General features: G+C 47.1%; 1 protein-coding gene across 6 annotated transcripts in view; it reads left to right on the top strand.

Annotated features, from left to right (window-relative positions):
- The window catches only part of SECISBP2 (SECIS binding protein 2), a 40,236-nt gene that overhangs the window by 15,446 nt on the left and 2,808 nt on the right, over positions 1-21,982 (top strand). For 4 of the 6 annotated variants that reach the window (XM_087444777.1, XM_004428311.3, XM_087444774.1 and 1 more), the window contains 7 exons: positions 360-482; positions 1,733-1,822; positions 3,408-3,540; positions 13,173-13,339; positions 13,984-14,122; positions 15,619-15,775; positions 16,472-16,692. In XM_087444777.1, coding sequence (XP_087300903.1) covers positions 360-482; positions 1,733-1,822; positions 3,408-3,540; positions 13,173-13,339; positions 13,984-14,122; positions 15,619-15,775; positions 16,472-16,692 — 1,030 coding nt within the window. The remainder of the gene's footprint in view (positions 1-359; positions 483-1,732; positions 1,823-3,407; positions 3,541-13,172; positions 13,340-13,983; positions 14,123-15,618; positions 15,776-16,471; positions 16,693-21,982) is intronic. The other 2 variants (XM_087444778.1, XM_087444776.1) reach the window with 1 other exon arrangement.

Below are 21,982 nucleotides of genomic sequence, written 5' to 3'. Positions count from 1 at the left end.
AGTTTAGGAGCCACTGGACCATGCAGCTAGAAATAGCACACCTGGATTTATGGAAGAACTTCAGGTCAGTATTAGTTGGATCATTAACATGACCTCCTCAGGCTGAAACCTAGGTTATATCCAAATCTGCCAGTTTCAGAATAATTGGACGTGATAACTATTTTAACAGATTTCTTTTCTTTTTGAATTATTCTGCTGAACTCTGGCTCCTTGGAAAATAAAGAATGAGGAGTGGAACTCTGAATAAAATTGCCATGTGTTTATACAACTTGATGTCTTAATTTTGTTCCTATCCATAGAATTAAATATTCTATTGAATGTTTTAAAAACCCATGATTTTTGGGTTTTTTTTTTCCTAGTCCAAAGCATCACAAGGTGGCGATCCTGAGCAAAATGAAGCCTCAAGAAAGAGTAAGAAAAAGAAAGAAAAGTCTAAATCAAAATATGAAGTCCTGACCGTCCAAGAGCCACCAAGGATTGAAGTACATTAACATTTATTACTCCCCTTGTGTTACGTAATCAGTGGGTCTGTCTTAATAGAAATTTGGGTTCACACTGATTTCCTAAGTGAAAATCTCCAACAGTTTAATAACCGTTTCCCAGTGCTGAAGAAAATAGCCGTCAGCCGTTTTCTTCATTTCTTCTTCATTTTGTGCCCCAGCACAGTGCGTGTCTCCCAGTGGGCGCACGGTGGACGTGTGAGTGAACGAATGGTCTAGAGACAAAACTACTTGTGCTGCCTTCTAATCGTTTGTGTGTCCGAGTGCTAATACCCCTCAGTGTCGTCTTCACCTGTTTTCTCCTTGCTTTTGGCGTGCTGGCTTGTGCAGGGCCTCCTTGTCTGTCCAGAAATCCTACTAACGTGCTTCACTACAGAGAAATTGAGAGCACTGTAGATGCATCGTGGGCCCTGGCCAAGAGACTGTCATGAACTTCCAAAAAGGACTGGTTAGATTGTTGTCCCATGGTGCTCCAAGAATGGCCCTGTTGTGCAAGGAGCCGTCCTGGGTTCTGACTACGTGTCTCATGGGTCTGCAGTATCAGACTCAGCAGCCTAGCGTCTGGTGCCGGCAGAAGAGTCTCCCAGGGGTGCTTCCCGGAGTCCAGGTTAGGGTCAAGCCGGAGGCATTTCCACAAACCCAGGGTGCTCCCAAGGCTCTTGGAACATTCTCTTGAGAATAGCGTGATTGTGTTTGAAAATGAACAGCCGTGGCTGAGTGTTATGGTTGGGCCAATGCACGTAATTTATATTTCTGCCCCCATTTCCCACACAACTTCTCCAAGGCACCTAAAATGTTGACAGAGGCATTTTTAAGTGATTTAAACATTGTTGCCCTTCTTTCTGTTCTTCAGTCTGGGGTTAGCACACATGACAGGATACCTCTGTCTCCTGAGTCTAGGTTGATGGTTTCTCTAAAGGAGACACAGCTGAGGGACGTGTGCTCGAGCGTTTGTGCTGGAGTGGGCAGTTCTGTAGCTGCTTGGTGTGCCCACGCTCTTGGGGCCCCGGCTTGCTCTCTGCAGCAGGGGGATTAGAACTGTGGTCTTGAAGTTTGTTTTAAGAGTAAAATAAAGCTGAAGCCCAGTATTACAGTTTTTTGGGCTGTTTTGTATCACCTGAGAACTTTTATGGGAGCTTATTATAGAAGGAACATATGAGCAGGAAAAGGCTGCCTTGGGCATGTTTGGTTCTCTGATTCACGAAGAGCTAAAGGGTGTGTGGTTTACTTAGGACGCCGAGGAGTTTCCCAATCTGGCAGTTGCATCTGAAAGAAGAGACAGAGTAGAGTCTCCGAAATTTCAATCTAAACAGCAGCCACAGGTAACTTTTAGATTGGAACTGCAGTTGCTTTAGGCTTAACTTTTCTTGCTAAACTAAACTCTTGAGAAAAACTCCTTCCCAGCCCTCTCTGTGTACAAGACACGTGGTTTTGTTTTGACTCGTTCCTTCACTGGAGGACGCATCCAGTGTGCTGAAATGGAATTGCCCTGAAGCTGAAACGTTTTGTCACTTTTGTAATGAGACTGTTGGTAACTCCACTGCTCTATCAGAAAGGAGGGGGAGCCAGACTGCCTGTGAAACTTTGATTTAAAGAAAAAACGTTGACTCTGTTTATTCAAGAAACAGAAGAATTTCTTTGTGAGGCAGTAATGTCTGACAGAAGGAAAAGAAGAGAGTCACCAAAATTTCACTCTATAAGTAGTCAAACAAGGCGAGGAGGTGATCCTCCTTGTGCCCCAGCCCCACTGTGGCTTCAGGAATGACTTGTGGTTTATATCTAGATGGGGAATCTGCATGCTTCTGGCCATTTCCTTTCTAGCATGTTCATTGTCATGTTGCCTTTCAAAGGGGAGTAATTATTTTCGCATTTGTGAAAACTAAAATTCTGAACCCTTGTGCAAATTAACTTTGCATTCCCATAGTATAATTTGGTCATCCTCTGTCCCTGCAGAGGTCTTTGTAGCCCGCCTCTGCTGCCCTTAGGCTCGCCCCCTCACATGAGCTCTCAGCCAGTGCGGTTTTGGTGTCAGGGAAGAGAACAGTGGGCAGGAGAGCAGGAGTGGAGACGCTGAAGCAGCTGAGACAACGTGCCTGTACAACCTTTTATACAGTCTCTTTTTTTTTTTTTTAATTTTATTTATTTATTTTTCCCCCAAAGCCCCAGTAAATAGTTGTATGTCACAGTTGCACATCCTTCTAGTTGCTGTATGTGGGACGCGGCCTCAGCATGGCCGGAGAAGCGGTGCGTCAGTGCGCGCCCAGGATCCGAACCCGGGCCACCAGCAGCGGAGCGCGCGCACTTAACCGCTAAGCCACGGGGCGGGCCCTATACAGTCTCAAATCACAGCTGTTTCAGAAATAATGTTTAGAGCACATCAGATTCTGTGCCTAAATTCAGTACTCATCTGCTGGGTGTAGTTTGGACCTGTGTAAATGTTTGGCCATCTTCCCATGATTTCCTGGTAGCCGGTTGGCTCGGTTGGCAGTTGGGGAGTGAATGGTGCTAATGAGGCAGTAATAGCAACCAGTTAGCCTCACACACAAACTTTTATAGCCACAGACTTGATGTAAGCCCTGGTTTCTTGTCTATGGGTGTACTCTGTTATTCACCCTGGAGGTGTACTCTGTTATTCACCCTGGAGGTGTAGACAGAATTGTAGGTGGTTTAATATAAACCCAGAGTTAGGAAAGGAGGAGGATGAAATAACCATGGGGGTAATGTTGGCAGATAATGTGGGATTGATGGGGCTTTTTCTTTAATTACTTCAATTTTTTTTTTATTTTAAGATTTTTATAGTCTCTGAATCTGTTTCGTTTTATCTTTAGTTATGATTTTTGTCATAAAATGAAAAGCACAGTTTGTAAAATACAGTATAATAAGTAAACTCATTTTTGAACTTTTTAGAATAATTTTAAAAATAGTGGAAAGAAGAGCCAAACTCCAGTACAGTTGGATTTGGGGGGAATGCTGACAGCACTGGAGAAGAAGCAGCACTCCCAGAATGCAAAGCAGCCGTCCAAACCGGTGGTGTTCTCAGGTGAGAGTCTTTTCATCTCAGACAAAGGGCTGAAAGTCTTTTTCACACAGACTGTTTTGTGACTATTTTCTCTTGTAATCAAAAGACATTTATATATAATCAAAACAGTATGGTACTGAAATGAAGATAAATACAGACCAATGGAAAGAATTAAGAGTCCAGAAATAAACCCACATATCTATGGTTGGTGGATTTTTGACAAGGGTGCTGAGTTCATTAAAAGAATAAAGAACAATCTCTTCAAAAATGGTGCAGGGACAACTGGATTTCACATGCCAAACAATGAAGTTGGACCCCTACCTCACTCCATATACAAAAATTACCTCAAAATGGATCACTGGCCTAAATATAAGAGCTAAAACCGTAAAACTCTTAGAAGAAAACAGGGATGAGTCTTCATTACCTTGGATTAGACAATGAATTGTTAGATAGGGCACCAAAAGCACAGTGTCACTGCAAAGTATTGCAAATCATGTATCTGATAAGGGTTTAATCTCCAAATGTATAATAATTCCAACAACTCAACAGTAAAGGCAAACATGCCATTACAAAATGGGCAAAGGACTTGAGAAGACATTTCTCCAAAGAAGATACACAGATGGCCAAGAACACATGAAAAAGGCTCAACGTCAGTCGTTAGAGAAATGCAAGTCAGAAGCACAATGAGCCACTACTTTGCTCCTATTATGATGACTATAATCAAAAACAGAAAACAAGTGTTAGCAGGGATGTGGAGAAGTTGGAACCCTTGTACTCTGCTGGTGGAAATGTCAAATGGTACAGCCACTTTGGAAAACAGTCTGGCGGTCCCTCAAAATACTAAATATAGAGTTGCCATATGGCCCAGCAATTCCACTGCTCTGTATTTACCCAAAAGAATTAAAAACAGAGTCAGATACTTGTATGCCAGTGTTTATAGCCACGTATTCACAATAGCCAGAAGGTGGGGATACCTCAAATGTCCATCAGCACATGAATGAGTAAACAAAATGCGGTATATGTGTACAATGGAATATTACTCAGCCTTAAAAAGGAAGGAAATTCTGACGTGTTACGACATTGATGAACCTTGAAAACATTATGCTCAGTGAAATAAGCCAGTCACAAAAGGAAAAATATTTTATGATTCCACTTACATGAAGTATCTAGAATAGGTGAATTCATAGACAGAAAGTAGATTAGAGGTTACCAGGGTCTGAGGGGCGGGGGAGTGGGGAGTTACTGTTCAATGGGGACAGATTTTCAGTTTGGGGCGTGAAAAAGTTTTGGAAATGGAGGGTGCATTGGTTGCACAACATTGTGAGTGTAATTGATCCCCCTGAATTCTGCACTTAAGAACAGTTAGACTAGTAGATTTCATGTTATGAATATTTTCCTTAAATTTTTTAACAGTTATTTACATATGATGGCTTTAAGAAATAGATATTATTGAAGGATGAGTCCTCCATGTATATGACGACATTGTGTACCTGAAAATCTTATGGTGTATTAAGTGCCCTGTACAGGTTAAGAAGCTGTATCTCAGAAACGAATGACCTGCCTTTGTGCGGGGACGCAGCTGGTCACAGTGTGGGCTCGGGACTGGTGCCGTCACCCTCTCTTCTGAGACAACTTGCCTTAGGGCCGAGACAGCTGAAATGCGCAGTATGTCACAGAAAGAGATAGGCACATTTGCCACCATAGTCTTTTAAATATGTCTCCTCCTTCTGAGGCAGTTTAATATTTATTTATTTGAAATGTACTGCATTTAAAAAAATATGTAGATACCCAAGGAAATGGTAAAGAAGCTTACTTTTTTCTTTTTCTGAAGCATTTTAAAGCAACTCGTAGACATCATGCCATTTCACCTGTAAGTAGCTCATTCTGCCCCTCTAACTCATGGTGATTTTATTATGGCATTAATCCCAGGAACAGTAAGCATACTCTGTCTCTTTGGGGGAGGTAGGATCTTTTTTTTTTTTTGAAAATTTTCAAACATCCAGAAAAGCTGAATAAATTGTGCAGTGCGCACTGTGTAATCACCACCTACATCGGACAATTGTTAGTTTTTTTCTATCACATAACTGTCCCAGGGGTCAGCAATGGCCACCTGTTGTAAATCAAAGTTTTATTAGAACACAGTCAGCACCCATTCGTTTATATTATCTGTGGCTGCTTTGGGGCTGTAATGGCAAGTCAGGTATTGCAATGCGCATGTGCTAATAAGCCTAAAATATTTACTGTCTGGCCCTTTAAGGAAAAGTTTGCTGACCATCATCTATCCATCCATCCATCAACATGTTTTATTTTTTTTGCTTCCTTTGAAAGTTGCCGACTTCAGTGTATTTTACTCCTGTGTGTTGCAGCATGCATGTCATTAACTAGAGTTCAATACTTATTTATAGTTCTTGTATTTTTTCTTCGGAGGTAAAATATGCAAATGATGAAATGCATAGGTCTTGAATGCACTGTTTGAGGAGTTTTGTCAAACATTTGACTGTGTAACCCACACTCCGGCCACGTGGAGCCCATCAGCACCCTTGAAAGTCTCCACAGGCCCTTCCCAGTCAGTCCTGGCTGCTACCCTGAGTAACCATGGTTCTGATTTTTTCCTGCCATAGCTTAGTTTTTCCTGTTCTAGAACTCCATATAAATGGAATCTTACAGTGTATGCCCCTCTGTGTAAGGCTTCTCTCACTCCACACAGTATTTTTGAGATTTACTCATACTGTGTATGTGTGTCAGTAGTTCCTTTTTGTTTTTTATTGGGGGAAATTCATGTGACATAAAATTAACTATTTTAAAGTGTACAATTCAGTGGCATTTACTACATAACCACCACCTCTGTCTAGTTCCAAAACCTGTTCATCATCCCAAAAGGAAACTGCGTACCCATTAAGCTCCCCGTTTTCCCCATCCCCTCAGCCCCTGGCAACCACTGGTCTGCATTTTCCCTATGGATTTGCCTGTTTTGACATTTTATATGAAAAGAATCAAACAACGTGTGACTTTTTGTGTAGATCTTTTACTTAGCATGTCTTAGACTTTGGTCCATGTTCACGTATCAGTGTTTCACTAGTTTTTATGGCTGAATCATAGTCTGTTGAGCACAACTTGTTTGTCCATTCATCCGTGGATGGACATTTGGGGTGTTTCCACCTTTTGGTTGTTGTGAATAATACTGCTGTGGACATGTCTGTGTTTGAGTAGCTGTTTTCAGTTCTCTTGGGAGTGGAATTGCTGGGCCATGTGGTAGGTATATATTTAGTTTATAAATTTGCCAGATCTTTCTGCAAACTGCTTGTGTGCTGTTTTACAGTCACTAATAATGTATGGAAAGTTCTGGTGGTTCCACATCCTCACCAATATTTGGTGTAACTGTTGGTCTTCTTAATTTTAGCCGGTGTGGTGGGGGTGGAGGTGGGATATTTTTGAAGCTGAAAATTCTAAACGCTGTTTCTCCTTTGCATCATTTTATAAGGGCTACCGAATGGTAGAGTGAGCAGTTTCCTAAATAGCGTTATTGTGGCTTCAGCAGCAGTATGTTTTATGTGACAGTTTCCTGGTGACCTTTAAAATCTGGAGTACAGCCTTAAAATGTCTGAATGCAGTTAATGTTAGCCAGAGTGCACTGGCTGACGCACCAGTGAACAGCATGGCCCTGACCCTGGTATTGCTCTGTCACACCATGTCCCCAGGACCGCCTGCAGTGGCATTACCTGGGAGCGTGCTGAACATGCAGGTTCCAGGCACACCTCAGATGCAGTGCATTAGGACTGCTAGGGTAGGATCAGGGGATAGGAGTTTTTTTTTTTTCTTTTGTCTTTGTTTTTTACTTTTTATTATGGAAAATTAAATTGTCATTAAAAGTAGAGAATACGATGACCCCATCACCCAGCTCCAATGATTATCTGCATTTTGCCAATCTTGTTGCATGTGTAACCCTACTTTTTTTTTCCTGAAGTATTCTAAAGCAGCTTGTAGATGTGTCATTTCACCTGTGAATACCTCAGTCAACATCTCTAACTGATGGTGATTTTATTTTTAACTGAACCACTCTGCCATCCTCCCATCTACTATTAATGATTATTTCTTGTTAGCGTCTCGTATCCAGTCTGTATTTAAATTTTTTTAATTGTCTCAACAATGTTAGTAATTTTATTTATGTCAGGATCCACAGTTTCACATCGCATGTCTGAGTAATTCTTATGTACACCAAAGCTTAAGACCACTGCCCCCTTGTTAGATAGTCTTCCCTCAGAATTGCTTTTCTCAGCTCATCTTCTGTTTGGCAAAGACCTAGAGTGCTATTATCATGTGTAAATGTTTTCAGACTAATCTGGGTGCTTTGGTGGAAGTTGATAATTTGTGGGTTACCTGTGGGCCAGGTCACCTTTTCCTCAGCAGTTAGTTTTGGGCTTGTTTTGTATTTTTTGATAAAATGGTCAGTCACATGCAGCCATAAGAGGAGACAGAAGGGGCTCAAGAGAAAACAAAGCTTGTTATACTCCCCGGTTTAGGCCTGGAGCTTTTTTGGGGTTTCCACAGGAAAGGCAAGGCAGGGCAGGGGGATCTATTTAGGATTGGCTGGTCTGAATAATCTTGGTGATCTCTGGGTTCCGGGGGTGGTCCTTAGGTGTGTGGCAGCTAGTCCTGGGATGGTGAAGGCAGCGGAGGATTGCCTCCTGGGCACAGGTCAGGCAGAGGAGGTCTGGCTCTGGATTGTTTGGTTTGCATGTCACAGGCGTGCTGTTGCTGTCTCTAAGAATGACTGCCACAGGAGGGGCAGTGTCTTCCTAGCTAGAAAAGTTTTAAGATGTCATAAAATACAGAAAATAAGTATATATATACATATAGGTATACACACACCCCCCTATACCTAGACATGTACACTAGAGGGCTTCACTCATTTCACAGCAGGAATTACCTTAGCCTGGAAGTTTTTCAGAGCAGATGTCTTGTGTGTCACGTGTATCACGCCTAGAGAAATCTGCAAGTATGGTACCCGACTCCTGATTGTGAAGAATGGAGCTTCCTGGGGAGCCTGCAGGAAGTGTTTTGTTGCATGATGTTCTCTCTGTACTTCATAGAGGTGTTTGGTGTTGACTAGTGGAAAATTGAGGAGGGGTTGCCACACTCAATGACAACAACTCTGTCATCGTCCGTGTTGAATCATAGCTGGAGGAGGAGCGGGCAGCACCGCAGTCAGCAGTTTGAGGTCCCGTGATGCTAGGCCTTCATCCTGAGTGCTTGTGGGAACAGGAAAGGGAGTTAAAGCAGAGTTTGGTCTCACACCATTCAGCTTACGTTTTGTCCTGTGTCTGTTCTTGTGTGCTCTCTTGTGGTGGTACAGTGCAGCACTGTTGTGCACAATTCAGGCACGTCCCTTGTTAGAGCCCAGCAGGTCTGCTCCCAGGGTGCAGTGGTGAATGGAGGCACCAGGTGATTGTATGTCAGGCAGAGGTATCCATGAGGTTATGAAGTCTGTAACAGTATGAAATGGAATAATTATGTCTGATACCTGTTTATTCCACATGTAAACTATGGACTGAGTGTTCCAGACCGCCAATTAAAGGTAAAAGTAGGAAAAGGGGGGAACTACCTCTGAGTGGGTAGGGGGTGGCTCTTTTGCAACTAGGTTCAAGTTGGACATTTTAGACAGACTCATGTATGAAGTAAACAGTTTAGCAACGAGTGGGGGATGCCTTCAATCAGATCAGATTTTTAAGTAGTTTGAGGTGGTTGGATTGTGAGGCTGAGATTTTGATAGTATTGAAATGACATTTTGGCCAGAGATCCCATGAATGCCAAAATCCTATTATCTTCCCTTTTGACATCACTAATGGAACTGTCGAAAGTAAAACTTAGGTAAGTGGAATTCACAATTCCTCTTTATTTTTAGCTGAGCCAGATATGCCTGTGCAGGCTTTCTGGCTAGAACACAATTAAACTCAAAGGTCTTTGGGGACTTATGTCTGTTCTGGAGCCCAAATCAGGTCTTCCCAACTGGCTGGCCAGATTGAAGAAGAGGAAGAGTAGCCCTGGCCACTTAGCAGACATGGTCGTTAAATCTGAGATGTGTTTCTTGTAGACAGCATGTAGTCAGATCTTCCTTTTTATGTAGTCTGACAGTATTTGCCTTTTGAGTGGGGTGTTTTGTCCATTTCACATTTAATGTAACTGTTACTGTCGTTGGAGTTACTGCTGTGTTGCTATTTTTTTCTGATGCTTTCTGTCTTATTTGTTCCTCTGTTCCTCCTTAACTGCCTTCTTTTATGTTAAATATTTTTAGAGTACCATTTTGATTCCTTTGTTGATTTTTTTCTTTAGTTTTGTTTTGTTTTTTTGTGAGGAACATCGGCCCTGAGCTGACATCTGCCAATCCTCCTCTTTTTGCTGAGGAAGACTGGCCCTGGGCCAACATCCGTGCCCATCTGCCTCCACTTTATATGGGACACCGCCACAGCATGGCTTGACAAGCAGTGCATTGGTGTGCACCTGGGATCCGAACAGGCGAACCCCGGGCCGCTGCAGCAGAGCGCACACACTTAACCACTTGCGCCACTGGGCCGGCCCCTTTTCTTTAGTTTTAAAAATTATTTTTTTAGGTTGCTCTAAGGATTACAGTATATGTCTTGGTTTATGTATTGAAGAACCTTTATTCCAATGCAACTCTATTTTCTCCCTCCTGTTAGGAGGCTCCCATAGGCTACCGTTGGCATATGTTACACCAAATGAGACAGTGTTGTCATTATTGCTTTATGCAGTCATATCTTTTAAAGGAGTTGAGAGAATAAATGAGAAAAAAATTTATATTTACCAGTTTTATATTTATAAATTTTAGTGTTCTTTATTCCTGTGGATTCAGTTACCATGTGGTGTCACTTCTTTCAGTCTTTCTTTGGAAGCACTTCCTTTACTATTGTACATAACTCTGCTAAGCAACGGATTCTCTGTTCATCTAGGAACATCTTTATTTTGCTTTCGTTTTTGGAAGGATAGAGTTGCTGAGTATAGAATTGTTGGTTGACAGTTTTTTCTAAGGCATTGAATGTCATTCCACTGCCCTCTGGCCTCCACTGTTTCCAGCGAGAAGTCAGGTATTACTTGAATTGTTCCACTTTCCGTGATGGCTTGTTTAATCTCTTGCTGCTTTTCCGTAGTTTCTCTTTGTATGGACCTTTGGCCATACATGTGATGTGTCCAGGTGTGGTTCTCTGTATTCATCCTACCTTTGGTTGGTTGTAGTTTTTGGCTCTGTGGATTAATGTTTTCATCAAATTTGGGAAGTTTAGGGTCATTATTTCTTCAAAAAATTTTTGTCCTTGTCTCTCTCCTCTCCTGGCACTCCCATTATATGCACAGTCACGTGCTATGTAATGATGTTTCAGTCAACCACGGACTGCATATACAATGGTGGTCCCATCAGATTAGTACCAGATAGCCGTTAGGTGTGTAGTAGGCTGTATGTCTAGGTTAGTGTAATTACCCTCTGATGTTCGCATGGTGAAATTGCCTAATGACGCATTTCTCAGAACATGTTCCCGTCGGTAAGCGACACTTGACTGTATACTGACAGCTTGACGTTGCCTCACAGGTGTCTGAGGCTCTGTTAGTATTTTTCAGTCTTAAGTCTTTCTTTAAATGGAATATTTTCTATTGATATATCTGGGAGTTTCTTGATTTTTCTACCATCTCAAATCTGCTGCTCAGCTACTCTTCTTTATAATTTCTATTTGTTGAAATCCTTTGGTTAAATCTGTTCTCAAAGTCTGGTCTGCTACGTCCCACAGCTGGGGACACTCAAAGACAGTTTCTGCTAACTTCGTTTTTCCTTAGGTAGGATGGGTCACAATTTCTTGTTACTTTGAAAGTCTAAAAGTTTTTTGTTGAATACTGAGTATTTTGATTAATATATCGTAGCAACTCTGGATTATGATTTTTTCATGAGAGAAGTGATGGTAATGGTTTTTTTTTTTTCTTTTAAGTAACCGCCCTGGTCTGAATCTGGAGTCTATCTTCCCCTCAGTGTGTGGTTGCTGTCTTGACTTATTTTTTCTTGTTTTTATCTTGTTTTTGGCTTGCCTTGCCAAATGTCACCTGTGTGTCTACATAGCACAGGTGGGTCAGAGGTTGTGCTCAGACACCTCGAGACTACACAGCCCCCCTCTCTGTTCACAGGTGTGTGGTCTGGGAGCTCATTCAGCCCTCAGGCCATGGTCAGGTCTGCCTGGCTCAGTTTCCCCTGGGCCTAGCGTGTCTTCTACACACATACATGGGCTCGGTCATTGGCCAGGGGTGTGTGGGTGGCCTGGCTCTTGCCTTGCTGCATGTGCACAGAGCCAGCCCAGATGTGTGAGGCACACATCTCCCTGAGGCTGCTCTCCTGGGACTCCTGTCAGACTCCAGCTAGGCTGCCACTCTGTTGCTTGCCCGCAGAGGATGACACCTCAGGATAGCCGAGCTGCTGTGCCCTCCCTGTGTGCTGAGGTCCGCTCTCTAAGTGACCACACTCTAAATCTAGCAAGCCCCTCCTGGCAGAAACAAGGGAGCTGCTGGTTTTCACGGCCTTTCCACCTGGAATTAGTCAGGCAGAGCCTAGTTGAAGTTCTGAATTTGGAGGTGGCGTTGGAGTTGGGCTGAGGGAGCAGATGTACAAGGTTGTTTGTCGAGAAGAGCTGATGAGAAGAACTGAGCCAGTCACATTTTAAAGACAGCGTGGGAGCCAGGCTCTAAAGACGTGCAGCTGTGCCCTCACCACAGCTGGAAGCCGCCTGGAGCAGGGCGCAGTGGACGCGCTGTGCACTAAAGCAGGGTATTGGACAAGTGAGAGTTAACAGATTGACAGAACATCAGTAACTTAAACAGCGTATTCCAAAATTAAGACTGTGGGTAAAATACATTTGGAAAAATATTGATGGGTTGTTGAAGATACAGTAGGTACATGGGGTTTGTTGTTATACTGTTGTCTTTTTTTGGTGTGTGTTTGGAAATTTTCCTAAAAAGTAGGAAAAACATGCACAAATGAACTATTTCCTTGGAACAGGAACGAGGTGGGAAGTAGAGCAGATCCCGAAAATGCAATGGAAGTGTTGAGTAGTGACCATGATATGTATTGATTGTGTGCCGGGATTGCTGCCAGCTGCATGTGAGGGGATTTGGGAAAGCGTGTTTATGTCTGGAAAACTCAAGAGAATCAACTAGAAGTAATATTAGAGTCTTATGAGGGCTTTATAAGACAGCTAGATAGAAGATAATTGTACAAAACTAATAGCTGTCATCTGCGAAGGCAGTGTCAACTGAAGTTGCTGGTGGAGACTTACTCAACAGAGCTGTCCTAAGTACAAGCTGCCTAGAGATATCCTTAGTCCAAAAAAGATCCACACATCATCAGACTTGACTGAGAAACGAGATTCGATTACAGTGGTAGGAAGATGATTCTTCCCAAATTAATTGATAAATTTTTTAGATCTCTACCAAAAGATACTAGATTTTATTGAGAACCACTGGCAATTAGAAGAAGGTCTAAGGGACAATTTGATGAGGACAAGGCAGGCTGTGGGGACGGGCGGGTGGCATGGGGCCCCTGAGACAGACCTGTGGGGCCCCCGCCCGCCAGCATGGCCTGAGGCCTGTGTGCCACTCTTTTGCAGTCGGGGCCGTGCCAGTCCTCTCCAAAGAGGCCACGTCAGGGAAGAAGGGCCACCGCTTCAGCGAAGTGAAGACCCCGCACAACCCCCTGGACTCCAGTGCCCCCCTGATGAAGAAGGGAAAGCAGAGGGAGGTCCCCAAAGCCAAGAAGCCAACCTCGTTGAAGAAGGTGTGTGGTGTTCCATTGAAACTGGGTGCTAGAAGACCTGCAGACTCCGCCAGGTCCCTGTTGCTCCTTTCAGCTCTTAGGTTGTTAGAGTTTAATGTTTCCCCTATCAAGACGGGTTCATGATTCTCTGAAGGACGCTCCCTCGCTCTCCCCACGTGCTGTGGAACGTGTGAAGCAGGGTGGCCTCGGCCGCTGGACAGGGAAAGCCCTTTCTTACTGGACTTTGCAGTGACATGGGCGGAAGACCAGAAAGGGGGGGTCTTAGTGTCCTCATTCACCGTTTCTGCCCTCGCTCTCCCTCGGTGATCTGTCTGTATTCAGACTTGGGGAATAGTGGGCGCTTTTGGAGACGTGTTAGGGCTGTGGCACCCCGTCCTTCATTCACTTCTCCGCCTCTGGGTGTGCTTGGTCTCAGCTGGGAAGGAGTGTCTTGCCCGGGGCCGGGTGGCTGTGGAGCTGCACACTTGTGTCAGAGCCCAGGTCTTGCGTGCCGTGCTCTGTGCACTGGGGGAACATGCTGCTCCTGGGTCACAGGTGAGAGGGCTGGGCCAGCCCCCAGCGGACTGGGGAGTAAGGGCATGGATAGGCGCATTGCTTATTTTTAAGTTCAAGTGTTTAAATGTTTTAATCGTTTAATTTTAAAGATTATTTTGAAAGAACGTCAGGAGAGAAAGCAGCAGCGTCTCCAGGAAAATGCCATGAGTCCAGCTTTTGCCAGTGATGGTGCACAGGATGCAGAGAGTGGTGGTGATGACTGGGCCCTCGAGCAGGTGGACCCCTCAGGTACCCAGTTCTGTGGGCTGCCGCTTAAAGAATCCTTCAGTGGGGGCAGCCGTGCACGCAGCAGACTGCCCGGAGCTTTGCCAGCCCCCGGCCCCTGTGTGGGGAAAGCATGTGGGCCTCGAGCCTCGGGAATGCAGAAGTGTTCAGATGCCCAGAGTGACAGTGGGGGGAGTCCCCGTGGGCGGGCGGAGCTGCTGATGCCTCTGCTTCTGGGGCATCTGAGGGACAGGAGTAAGGCCCCCCAGATAGATTTATGTGGCATTGGATGGTCCTTGAGACTTGAAGTGGCTGTGAGAATTAACACCCCTACCTGCAAAGCTGCTTTCTCATGAGTGAGACATGATGTCATAGAAAAGAACGTGTTTACTTTTAAGTAAGCTTTTCATTGAATACATTTAGAACAGTACACAAATCACAGATCCTGAGTGTACAGGTTGAGGACTTTTACAAAGTGAGTTCATGACCCAGTTCAGAAGCAGAACGACCCCACAGTCCCCACACCCCAGCCCAAGGCCTGGCCCCTGACTACAGCCCCACCAAGGAGCCTTGGGGCTTCGTTCCAGTGGAATCTTGCAGTGTGTGCCCCTCTGGCCAGCAGTATGTCTGTGGCCCGTAGGGGTAGTTCCCGAACATCATTGCTGCAGAGCGTCTAGGTCTGTAAAGGTGGCAGGGCGGGGGTGGGCGTTTGAGGAGCTTCCACTTTGGGGCCGTGGAAGCAGGACGTGGGACGTGAGCACTCCCTTGTGCTGGCGTTTCCCCGGGTGGGTTGCAGGCTCAGGTCCACCGCCATCCAGCCATGGAGGCTCCTGCAGACAGGCTGCCAGGTGTTGTACCAGTTCTGCGCATGGTGGGGGGAGGCCAGCCCGCAGGACGCCGTCTTTGTGGTGTTGGCCCTCCTGGTGCATGTATTCCTTCTCCTGGTGGTTTGTTACCGCACTTGCACTTCGAAAGTCTCTAGAAGTAACCCTTTGGGGACCGTAACTATTACCAAATCCTGTCTGGTGTTTAAACACATCCCTCGAGGCTCTTGTAGTTTAGGTGTTTTGAGTTTAGCTCTTATTTGGTAAAAGAATGGTCTTGAGCATTTCAGTGCAAAAAATTCAGAACTAAAAACCTGCTTTTAATATGTGGACTTGTTCAGATTAAATTTCAAAATTGGAAAATAAATTTGGCCACTGAACTGCATACTTAAAAATTGTTAAAACAGTAAATTTTATATTTCGCCAGAATAAAAATAACTAATTTGGGTTGGGGAGGCACCTCCAGGTGGAGCAGCAAGTTGCCGGGTTCTTCTGTTTTTCCCAAGCCATTCCCATCCCTCTGCTGTGCACTGTGATGCTCAGCGGTGGTGTCTGAACGTGACGGGTGTGTGCCAAGTCTGGCTGCTCCCATGACACTGCCCTGTGAGGTGCCGTCAGGCCTGCCCTGCTCTAGGCCCTTGCCCGTCTGTGTGCGGAGCCCTGCCGATGCCATGCCGTGACCTCTTTCTTGTGAAGCTCCAGAGGAGATGGAAGAGGCGGTGTCCTCCACTCCTGTGGTGGAGAGCAAGTCAGAAGAGCCCCTGGGGGCAGAGCTCCAGAAGGAGGTGGAGGCCTGCCACCTGGCGCCTGGCAGTGCCGCCTGCCCCAGGATCCACAGCCGGAGATTCAGGGAGTGAGTGAGCCGTGCCTGCCCTCGGGAACTGGGGGCGGGTTGTACTCCCTCTGGTGTTGAGCACTGAGTTCTCCCACCCTGGCGTGCTTGGCACCGGAAAGCTGAGAGGCTGGGCCCCAGGGTTTCCATCCTCCTGGTGGAAGGTGCCAGGTCCCTAGTCATAGCACATGTCGGGGCCACCTATTCTGCTTCTATGAGGGCTCTGTCTTCCTGGTACAGTGTCAGAGGTGCCCTTAAATCCAGGTTTGCCATTGGGGAAATGGGTAGTGAGGTGGGTGTGTAACATCTCTGTTCCCTGTCATGGTTTAGTTTCTCTACGTGATTTCTTGGGGAGCTCTGCCTCCTCCCCTCCCCTCCTGCTTTTCTTCCAGGGTACACTCTCCAGGTGTTTGTGTTCATGAGGACAGGCGCATGGCAGGTGTCTGAGATGGGGACATGTGGCAAGCCTTGGTGGAGGCGGGGTGTGGAGGCGTTTGTCCCTCGTTGTGGGGGGTGGGGGAGGATGCCTCCATCCTTACTTGTCGATGAGGTAGTCCAGTGGGGCAGGACTCGCACCTTTATGAGCAGCATTGCTCATCAGGGTGTGAGTTCTTGAGAGGGGCCGTGCCGCCCACATCTCCCATCTGAGGTGTGGCGGGAGCAGTGCTGTGGTGTCACGGCCAGTGGGAGGTTGACGCCGGCTCACGTTCCTTTCAGTTACTGCAGCCAGATACTCAGTAAAGAAGTGGACGCCTGTGTTACGGACCTGCTGAAAGAGCTGGTCCGTTTCCAAGACCGCATGTACCAGAAAGATCCAGTCAAGGCCAGGACCAAGCGCCGGCTCGTGTTGGGGCTGAGGGAGGTCCTCAAGCACCTGAAGCTCAGGAAGCTGAAGTGCATCATCATCTCTCCCAACTGCGAGAAAATCCAGTCGAAAGGTGAGGGCACCCTGGTCCCCGCAGTGCAGCCGTCATGGGTGGCCGCTCCCCGCCAGTGGTCAGGCCCGGCCCTGCCCTGGGCCTCACAGGGGGCTTGTTGTGTTTTCTTTCGAGAACTTGTCTCCGAAGTTGATCCGATCAGCAGGTGCCCTCCTGTGAGGCAGCCGGCCCTGCAGGCCTCTGCAGCAGGAAAGGGTGTGTCCTTGTCACGCAGCGTGCTGGGCACAGGGCCAATTTGCTCAGAGCTGGGGAGGGTCACTGGTCACTCATGCCACAGGGCTTGTCTGACTGGCAGCCGGGTAGTCCCTACATTGGGCTTCTGTCCATTTGAAAGTTACTTGTTCAGTCTGTGTCCACTAATTAAAGGTGTGGGTTTCTCTAAGCACTTGGCCATCTTGCTGATGGAGAGTTGGTTATTTTGTGGGTTGTGATGTGCTGGGTGAGGGGCTCGACAGTGAACTCCTGTCTGTGACGTCTCTCAGTGGCTCTCAGCTTGCTCATTCGACGTCGTCTTCAGGCTGTGCAGTGGAGGGACTGAGAGTTAGGAGCCAGCGCTCAGACCCTGGCCCTCCGTCTTCATCTGGACACTCCGAGTCCTTCCCTGGCCCCATTCCTTTCTTCCGTGGTGCCAGAGTCCACTCGGCTGGAATCGCACCTTCAGGGAGTGAGTGAGTCCAGGTCCTACCCTGAGCTCTTCCAGCTGCCGTTTTGGGTCTGAAGGCTTGAGGTGTCCTGACTTGTCTGCAGTGCCCGGGAGCTGAGAGCAGCAGCTGGACCTGCTTGTTGCCAGCCCAGCAGGCTCATCCCCGTCCCAGCATGGGCGGGTCCAGTCACTGCCGGTTGGAATAGGACAGAAAGGAGTTTCGGGGGACCTGCCCGTTTGGTTGTATGCTGGCCGTGGCCCCCACCACAGTCCCGTGGCAGGTGCTGGGCTTAACATGAGTCACTCCGCAAGCTCTGGGCCAGCTGCTGGCACCTCCTGCTAAGGCGGTTGTTGCATCAGGAGTTCTGCAGCTTCATCCTCTGAAGTGGGTCCGGGCTCTCTGCGCCTCCTGAGCAGCTGTCACCCTGGGGACGTCCCCCCCCGGCTCCTGTTGGGGGTGGTGTTTGTCGACGCCCATTCGCTCCCTTGTCTCAGGGTGTGCACGTCCTCCAGTGGCTAAGATAAAATGGGTGTGTGGGGGCGCATCTGGGAGATGGTGCTTGAAATCCAGTCTTTCTGATTTTTGACCTTGTTTTCTTTGTTTCCTCCACTCTGGAAGCTGCGGGAACTTCCTCTTGCCCAGGGTTCCAGGAGGTGGGGCAGTTTGCATCCAGTGCTCTCAGGTCTGTTCCAGGCTGCTGGGTTGGGCATTGACTCTCCTCCAGCCGTCCCTCTGCCAGCTCCTCCGGGCCCTGCTGCTCGCCTGCTGGGCCTCCTGCACCATGTCCTCTTGTTACTTTTCCTCCTCTTCTCACCTCTTCTTTTTGGTTCTGTTTCCTGTAAGGATTCCTCAGCTATGTCTTCTAAACTTCTTAGAGACTTTTCCATTTCTGCTCCTGTTTCTAAATTCTGGGCAGTTTTTGTTGTTCTCCGAAGATTTTATGTTTGCTGCAGCTGCTGTTGCTCTGTGGATGTTACCTCACTGAGCAGGGGCATGACGAGAAGCTTCCTTCTCCCTGCAGAGCCCCCTTCCCTCCAGGTGGTGTGCTGTTTTGGTCTCATGGTGGAGGTTTCCGCAGACGTCTCATGGCTCTGGCTTGTCTGCTGACTTGAACAGCTACTGAGAAGCCTTCTGGAAGTCCCGGGTTGTGGCTGGCCTTCTAAGGCTGTGAGCTGCATTGAGGGCAAGGGTTCTCAAATTGGGCGAGCATCAGAGTTGCCCAGAGGGCTGCTGAAGACACAGATTCTGGAGTTTCTGCCTGAGTAGGCCCAGTGGGCCCCAGAATTTGCATTTCTAGCGAGTTCTTGGGGATGCTGCTGCCCGAAGGCCCCGAGTCTAAGCACCTCTGCTGTAGCACGGCTGGTTGGGCTGCTGCCACTTTGGAAAGCACCCCGAGGGGTGTGTCTCTGACTCTGCTTGGGCTGGTCACGTTCCCTGGGGAGGGCTCTGCCACCTCATGTGGGATGGGGGAAGGGTGGGGCCTCGACCCCCACCCACCCTGGGTGCGCGTGGTGCCCGGCGTCCTGCAGAGACCTGCCGCCCTGCCTCACTGGAGGGCCAGCCCCCTGGCTTCGTTGGGTGAAGGGGGTCTGTCACGTCGTCTGAACCTCACCCTGTTTCTGAAGGTGCCCAGTGCTGCCAGTTGCCAAGCTTTGGGGAATTAATTCTAGGCTGGTTCTAGGCTTTTCCCCACTGTTGGCTTAGGTCAGCTAGGTCAGTTGTCTGTTTGCATTTCTGCTTCCAGAAATTTTTTTGCTCGTCTTGCATTTTCGTGTGGATTTGTATCTTTAAAAAACAAACAAAAAAATGGGTATGTGTGTATTCAATCGACAGTCCACCTTTTCTCTTCTCTGACTGCCAGAGAATGGAGCTGTGCTTTTACTGACAGGCGTCTCGAGGATTTGCTATGCATTTAAAATACGTTGTTTAATCGCCAGTTCCTACAGTTTTTTGCTTTGAGGCATAAGGAACTTGATTATATGTCTTATAAATGTTTCTTTCTTGGAAAAGATAGGTAGTGGTTTACAGTCGTTTTAAAGGTAAGGTTTAGTGTCACAGCCTTGGATTGTGTTAAAGGACTGTATTTGCTCAGAAGGGCATTTTACTTAGTAATTCTGAACCTCACCTTTTTCATGGGAATTGTTTATCTGATTGAGCATTTTGCTTATTTTAAGTTGTCTCGTTGTGGAACTTTGAGAAGTCGGCCTTGGGAGGTGCTTTCGGCTCTCACTAATAACCCTGGATGGCCCACAGAGCTGTGATTTATTGCAGTGGAAGGAGGCAGAGCAGAATCCACCAAGGGAAGGGCGTGTGGGTGAGGCCAGGGGAACCAGGCGCACATGTCAAGTCCTCTCCTGGGGGAGTGACACGAGCTGCACTGTGACGGCACTAGTGGAGTGTGTCACATCTACCAGGGAAGCTCATTAGAGATCAGCCCCAGGGTTTTTATTGGGGGCTGATCACATGGGCACTCTCTGCCCAGGATGCACCACAGTTCCAGACTCACAGAAGGAAGCCGTCTCAGCGCAGACCTCGTTGTTCCCACAAGCAGTGTGGGCGCTGTGGCCATTCTTCCAGATAGGGTGGCGGGAGCCCTCCCTAAACCAAGTTCTGGCGCTGGCCAGGGCCCAGCCATGCTTCAGGCCTTCTGTTCTTCACGCTGCTTAAATAGCACTTGTGATCACCTCTGGGGTTGGGGTGGACACAAGGCAGAGACCCTTGAGAGAGAGACGATGCAGCCGGTGTGTAGGGCACTCGGTCAGTCTCCCCTGACGAGTTGAAAATAACTCACTGTAATTATATTTCAGGAACACACCCATCGCCCCACCGCTGCCCTGTCTCCCCTTTTCCCAGACCACCCAGAACTGGTGTTTTTCTTCCAAGTTTATATCCCCAGAGGTGGCTTCCTCACCACTTTCCATATTTTTCAGGTAGATCTGGGGCAGGAGTGGGCACAATTAAGGGATGTGGGGCTTAAACCTTAATCCACAATCAGACTGGCTGCAGAATGAGTTCCCGTTTCCCACAGGGCAGTAGAATGTGCATTTGAGAAGTTCTTCTCCTGGGAGAAAATCAGGCAGTCATGCGTAATCAGGTTCCAGCTTGTCTTCCTGTGCAGATGTTGTGTGTTCCTTCACGGAGTCCGTCTGTGCAGGTCAGCTGGGCAGGGCTACGCTGTGGCCTCGTTCCACGTGCCAGGTTAAAACAGACGGGGGGTAGGATCCCCGGATTCCTCCAGCCACCCAGAGGCAACCACTGTTGCCAGATTGATGTGTCCTGGGTGGTCCGTGTGTGTGAGTGTGACGTCTGGCATCCTGGATCCCCTTTGTGCCTGTGTTTTTAGCTTCACACTCTGTCTCGGGACCCTTTCCTTCGCTGCGTGTGGACCTGTGTTGCTCGGGAAGGGCTGCACAGTCAGCACTGAGGGACGTGTCTGTTGTTCTTAGGCTCCACAGCTGTAAACAAGGCCGTACCTGGCACCTGTCATTTCTCACTCTTGTGAACAATCGTCCCTGTAGGTTACGTACCCAGAAACGAAAGGGTGTGTGTGAGGTTCGTGCAGATACTGCGGCCCCCAGAGCGCTGTGTGCCGCTGCTCCTGGCCCCCACCCTCTTGGAAAGATGTGATTCGAGTTTCCTGTGAGGGAGTTGGAGCCCCTTTCCACTTGTTAGGAGCTTGATATTTTCTGTGAATTGTGGGCTCGTGTTCTGTGCCCCCATCTTCTGAGTGTGGATGTTTTTTATATTGATGTATACCTTTTTTTATAAGCAAGTTATTAGCCCTTTGGGTGAGAGTGTAAATATTTTTCTGGTTGGTCATGAGCCTATTTTCTTGAACCCTTTCTTGGCCATGCAGAGATTTTAAGTCTTGTATGTGTTGGTATTTTTTTCTTGCATCTACATTTTATGTTATTCGTCCACCTTCCCACTCTAAGGTTATTAAAGTTTTTTTCTAATTGTTTTTTTCCTGGTTCTTCCGTGTTCCGTGTTTGTTTCGGTAAAATATATTTCTGTCTAAGATGGGTCTTTCCAGAGGCCGGCCCAGTTGTCCCTTGCCCAGCTCCCCTCCTGCTTCAGATGCTCTTTCACATGCTTGGGAGCCACACATCTGGAGCATGTCTGGAGCCTCTGTCTGTCGCTCTGCATCCCCTCATTTATGTTCTTGTAGCTTATAGCAGGCCTTAATGCCTGGTGGCGCCAGCCTGACATTATTTTCCTTTTTCAAAAGATTATTCTCACTTGTGTATTTTTTTCATATTTTTTTATTTCTCAAAAAAAGTCCCATTTGTAGTAAGTTAATATTTCAGCGTTTTAGTGAATGTAGAATTGACGTTTTGCCACGTTGGATCCTTGTGTCCAGGAGCACAGGTGCCTTTTGGTTGGATTTTTGTGTGTTTTTTTTTTTTTTTTTGACTTGAAGATTAGCCCTGAGCTAACATTTGTTGCTAATCTTCCTGTTTTTTTTTTTTTTTTTTTGCTTGAGGAAGATTAGCCCTGAGCTAACATCTGCGCCAGTCTTCCTCTACTTTATGTGGGACACCTCCACAGCATGGCTGATGAGTGGTGTATGTTTGCGCCCGGGATCCAAACCGCAAACCCGGGCCGCTGAAGCAGAGCACGCTGAACTTAACTGTGTCACGGGGCTG

Source organism: Ceratotherium simum, chromosome 20, assembly GCF_057802395.1.
Source record: "Ceratotherium simum simum isolate JZ-2026a chromosome 20, ASM5780239v1, whole genome shotgun sequence".
In the NCBI taxonomy this organism is placed as follows: Eukaryota; Metazoa; Chordata; class Mammalia; order Perissodactyla; family Rhinocerotidae; genus Ceratotherium; species Ceratotherium simum.
The sequence above is the reverse complement of the archived record's forward strand: the minus strand, read 5'-3'. Positions and strand labels throughout refer to the sequence as shown.